Raw genomic sequence first — 6,037 nt, forward strand, 5'->3', positions numbered from 1 at the left:
ATACCAATCAATCTACTAGCTAGTTAGACACGATAGTCTGATATGTTCTAGTCTCATTCTGACTACAGAAAACTATCATTGTACCAATCAATCTACTAGCTAGTTAGACACGATAGTCTGGTATGCTCTAGTCTCATTCTGACCACAGAAAACTGTCATTATACCAATCAATCTACTAGCTAGTTAGACACGATAGTCTGGTATGCTCTAGTCTCATTCTGACCACAGAAAACTGTCATTGTACCAAACAATCTACTAGCTAGTTAGACATGATAGTCTGGTATGCTCTAGTCTCATTCTGACCACAGAAAACTATCATTATACCAATCAATCTACTAGCTAGTTAGACATGATAGTCTGGTATGTTCTAGTCTCATTCTGACTACAGAAAACTGTCATTGTACCAATCAATCTACTAGCTAGTTAGACACGATAGTTTGGTATGCTCTAGTCTCATTCTGACCACAGAAAACTATCATTGTACCAAACAATCTGCTAGCTAGTTAGACACGATAGTCTGGTATGTTCAAGTCTCGTTCTGACTACTGAAAACTGTCATTGTACCAATCAATCTACTAGCTAGTTAGACACGATAGTCTGGTATGTTCAAGTCTCATTCTGACTACAGAAAACTGTCACTGTACCAAACAATCTACTAGCTAGTTAGACACGATAGTCTGGTATGTTCTAGTCTCATTCTGACTACAGACAACTGTCATTGTACCAAACAATCTACTAGCTAGTTAGACACCATAGTTTGGTATGTTCTAGTCTCATTCTGACTACAGAAAACTGTCACTGTACCAAACAATCTACTAGCTAGTTAGACACGATAGTCTGGTATGTTCTAGTCTCATTCTGACTACAGAAAACTGTCACTGTACCAAACAATCTACTAGCTAGTTAGACACGATAGTCTGGTATGTTCTAGTCTCATTCTGACTACAGAAAACTGTCATGGTACCAAACAATCTGCCAGCTAGTTAGACACAATAGTTTAGTATGTTAACAAAAAAAGAAATTTCCTTGTGACAAAAGCAAAAACGATAATTTCGTTGGTCGAGATGACTATATCATATTTGCATACTAACATGTATTTAAATGCACGTCCATCGCCCTGGTTTTATTTAACAGTAATCAGAAATAAAATCTTGCTCAAATAATAGACTGAAAATAATTGTTGACTTTTACTAATTTCAAAAAACAAGAACAAGTTGTTGAAAACAATCAAATCAACAAAAAGTGTCATTATTTGGGTATTTGCTGGAGAAATTAATCGTAGGTTGAAGAGGATGTGAAGTAGGACACGCCCCCTTTCTGTTATTCTAGACCAACAAACATCGGAATTGTCGGAGATAAGTTGAGCACTTGAAATTCTGAGAGACGAGATTGGATTTCAATTAATCTTAAAACACAGAGAAATTATAGAAATACAATAACTACATGTTAAATTCTGCCCTTTTGCTGTTTTCCTGGTTAAAAATACAATTTTATCATCGAGTTGTTCAGAGGAGTGTCCTTGGTTAAGTAGCTTGGCGCATCACTGGTGGCCAGTCAGACTAGAATAGACCGCTTGATAAAGTTTCTACCAAACCCCAATTCCATGATTTTAAAATAAACACCCGAGGGGGAAGAGGCAGTTTGATAATTTCTATAAACCCAAAATCTATAATGCTTCGATACAATAAACATAACAGACATGTCAGGGTATTTTGTCTTCCATTCAGCTACCTTAGCTTCTTAAATTAAGCTGTATAATGTTTTGTTACTTCCGACCATAAAATGGGGTTCTATTCTATCACAGGGAGCAATGTCGGTAAGTTTCAGATCTAGTTGGCTGAAATAGGTTTTGAAAGAGCAGGTCCATGCCAGTCTCGTCATCAATGCTTGGTGAAAACTTGTTTTAAACAAAGAGTGTCGAATCAGCAAAATACAAATAACACAAAAAAGACCAAGGTTAAATAATTCGTGGTTTGAAATAAGCTCAACCTTATCGTGTTTTACATCAAGTTTGATGAGAAGCACACAGAAACCGGTTTGATATAACGTCTATGTTATTATATCGGTTGACAGAAAGATAAAGTCTTGTTGTGGTTTTCACCAAATAAGGTTATATATATATATATATATAATTTGGTTAATGAATGAACTGGCGAATTGAAAGTGTATTTTGGAGTCACACCCACCCACCAATCATTCATCTGAATGTTTTACCAAACAATCAAACCTTATTTGTACTTCTACATCTTTGATTTTGGAAGAAATTATTTTGCTCGTCGGTTGATCTTTCTTTTGATGTACTCCCTTCTGTTTTACCACACCATCAAATCCAATTTCTACATTTGTATCTCGGTCTCTAGGGCTAAGGCTTTCTTAGTTTCTGCTAGTCGGTTTTCGGTTGATCTTTTCCCTTGCTGTTCCTCTTATAACCTATTCTAATGATTGACTAATCCCCCCCCCCCCCCGGAACTAGCTGGTTCTACCGTAATTCTCACTAATGGTTTATGTATATAAGCAATCCCACGTCTTTTACCTTTCAATCTGAATCTATAGGACTTCTCATCTTCTCCATTGTCAGTGATCTACCTCATTGTCCAGACAAAGATCGATTCCATGGGGTTTGGTCAAGGACCAACTGGTAGTAAGGATCCTTAATTGTGCAGTTGTTATCCAGGAAAGAGCCATGCCAATATGTTAATTGTTATCCAGTAAAGAGCAATGCCAAGAGATTAACTATGGACCTTAGTTGTTATCCAGGAAAGAGCCATGCCAAGAGATTAACTATGGACCTTAGTTGTTATCCAGGAAAGAGCAATGCCAAGAGATTAACTATGGACCTTAGTTGTTATCAGGAAAGAGCCATGCCAAGATGTTAACTGTGGACGTTAGTTGTTATCCAGGAAAGAGCAATGCCAAGAGATTAACTATGGACCTTAGTTGTTATCCAGGAAAGAGCCATGCCAAGAGATTAACTATGAACCTTAGTTGTTATCCAGGAAAGAGCCATGCCAAGAGATTAACTATGGACCTTAGTTGTTATCCAGGAAAGAGCCATGTCAAGAGATTAACTATGGACCTTAGTTGTTATCCAGGAAAGAGCCATGCTAAGAGATTAACTATGGACCTTAGTTGTTATCCAGGAAAGAGCAATGCCAAGAGATTTGGTCAACAATCAGCTGGTAGAAAGGTTACTTAATTGTTTTTACATTCCTTAATTCTAAATTCATTGGGACAAATCATTTTTAAATAGTTCATTCGTCAGTTTCCATTTGGTTCTCGTCACCATCCTACTTTCACCTCTTTCAATAAAGTTCAACGACGACATTTTAAAATCAATTTACAAAATGATTAGCTTTGACACCCGCTTTATCTTTTCAAAAAATATTAAGAAAAAGACGCGAGAAAAATGTGAGAAAAGAATGGTGAAGAATTAAAAAGCTATTAAGAGAGAAAATTCTCATCGAAGCTGGACAAAATAAATTTATCATTACAGATTTTTTAATGGATTCAGTAAAAATGGAAAAGGTTTTAACAGCATAAAGATAATTTTTGAGTAGATTTTGACGAATTAGATTGTGAAATTAAGAAAGATTAAAAGGTGTTATAGAAAATAAAATTAGAAGTTTAAATGGATGGAGTTTTTACTCGACATTTGAGGTTTTTATTGATATAACCAGAATCTGACACCAACCTATTACAAATCTTTTATTTCTTCATTTTTCTCAAATTGTGGGAAAATTGAGATTAAAAGACTGGAAGAAACCTGATAATTTCCAGGAATTAAAAAATAAATTCCCAGTCAGCCTCGGGGTCTTTTCCTTCCATTCCAATTTACATCTGTAGTCTATCAAAGATGTGGAAATTCTCTTCACGATTCAATAGGGTTTTCTTCATTTAGCTGAATATTTCTGTACGTCTGGTACAAAATGTTGGTAAGTTCAGATTGTAACAAATTTCAGTTGCTTTGTTACCTGATATTGCTGATCTTGTAGAAGTAATTGTTGAGTAGTGTTCTTCTATCAGATGAAGTTTCGGAGTGAAGGGTACAAAACATTTGTAAGAGAAGAGGCAGTCATGTTGCTCTGAACCTGGACAGCCGATGCCGTGTTGCGACCTTGGTTTGTCAACTGGACACATAGCTTATAATGTCTATTAAGACAACTCTGAAGCCCTGTCAGGAAGTTCACAAAGTTAATAATGTTTAAGTGGTATATTTAATAGATTGGTGTCAATTGGCCCAGCAAACAATAAACCTATCAGTGCTGTCCAGGTGTTATTGTTCCTGGTGTGCTCTACTGTTACAGATAACCGCCAGAAAATGCTCAATGAGCTGACGTTGGAGGATCAAAGTTTATCTATAAAATGGTACTGCGATGTGGAAGGGTGTATTTCGATATCTCTTTGCAACTTTAGATTCTATATCACAAATAAGAATTATTATTAATATTGGAAGTGTTATTAACAACTGAACATGTATTGAATATAAAACCAGAAGACAATAGCTACGGTTGTAATATCGATTGTAGAGAAATAATTACAGAGACAAAAATTATATTTCAGCGATTAATGGTCCCAATTGTTGGTTGAAATCATTCCAGATTGAACACTAGTTGGAAATAATATTGATAATAATGTGTATTATGAGTATTTTACTCGGAGTTTGATGTTACCAGATCAATTCTAGAGAAATAATGAGAGAAACAGTGAAGTTGTTTATGAGAATTTTATACGAGGAATTTCTCTCTCTGTATATTACTGTGATGATTAAATTATTTTTTATTGAATTATCAACTATGTTATACATTGTTCTCATGCCATCATTTCATATTTTATCTTTCTCTTCATCTTTCATCTGGTTATTTTATTGTTTTAATGTTCTGCTGGTCGAAATAACTATTCAATAACAATGGAATGGAGATTTCCACCCTTTCATTCTGCTTCTGTAATGATTTTTTCATCGGTCAATGTTTTGTTCTTATGTTTAAATCTTCGAAATAGTAATAGAAATGCGGTGGGGTTTTACTACCTATTGTCGCCCTGCTTACTAAGTACTTGGAGACGAACAACACCATGTGAGATGGTAAAAAGCTTTTTTTCGCTTACCAACTGTCCAAAGATCCTTAAAATATACAGATTGTAGCAATCGAGCCCTTTAGAAAAGTAAAAGAGGGCCTGACATTTCCCTCTTTGCAAACCGAATAGTGTTGAGTGTTTTCATCAGCCCTTTTTCAGAAGCCCCATCTCAACCAAACCGAACCTAAAGCCCCATTCAATTTCAACTCTCAATTGCCCTCTGTTATTAAAGTCATCGAATTTCGATTTCTGTTTTGTATATTATGTATTTATGCCTGTAAATCGATGGAGTTAGGATATTTATAGCCGGATCTGTTTGTTGTATTATTTACTGCAGGATAATTCCAGTCTGTAACTAACTATTATATTGTCAATACCGTGATTTATTACAGTAATAACGCCCTGCTATAATATCGTTATGATTTGATAACTACTATTAACTCAGCTTGTTGATTGGTCAGATTATTGGTTCAATCATGTCAATCATATTTAATACATCATATTATCATTCTATACAGCACGAGATTCTCTACAGCACGTGATTTATATTCTATACGGTATGATATTACAGAAATTATGATTATGATAACTCTATTACTTCACGACGGGAGAAATTCTGATTCAATGACAGCACATTTCTCAGAGACACGAGAGAGAATCAGTGGTTGGACGGACGAGAAGGAGCTGATATGATTAGAATTAGTCTAATCCGTCAAGTCCTAGACACAGGAGAACTGCTGATAAGTCCACTGGACAAGAATCTGATTATATGAATAATAATTCTACATGAATATCTATCTATTACAAGTTTCACTCAATACAGGAGGGTAGGCCAAGCGACGGAGAATTTCCGGAGATCGGCGGGAAAGAAGTTGATATAAGGCTGATGACTGTAAGTACAGAATAATCTGTCAAATTCAAGATCCCTACACGAAATGGAGGTATGGGGAGAACGGAAGGTACA

At 35.5% G+C, this 6,037-nt stretch overlaps 1 protein-coding gene across 1 annotated transcript; it reads left to right on the forward strand.

Annotated features, from left to right (window-relative positions):
• Positions 1 to 2,869: 2,869 nt before the first annotated feature.
• Positions 2,870 to 3,196, forward strand: LOTGIDRAFT_171142 (hypothetical protein; the record flags this gene model as incomplete). The annotated part of the gene is made up of 1 exon (XM_009047323.1): positions 2,870 to 3,196. The coding sequence occupies one exon, from the start codon at positions 2,870 to 2,872 to the stop codon at positions 3,194 to 3,196; it is 327 nt and encodes a 108-aa protein (XP_009045571.1).
• Between the last annotated feature and the right edge of the window lie 2,841 nt (positions 3,197 to 6,037).

This window comes from Lottia gigantea (genome assembly GCF_000327385.1).
Source record: "Lottia gigantea unplaced genomic scaffold LOTGIsca_110, whole genome shotgun sequence".
In the NCBI taxonomy this organism is placed as follows: Eukaryota; Metazoa; Mollusca; class Gastropoda; family Lottiidae; genus Lottia; species Lottia gigantea.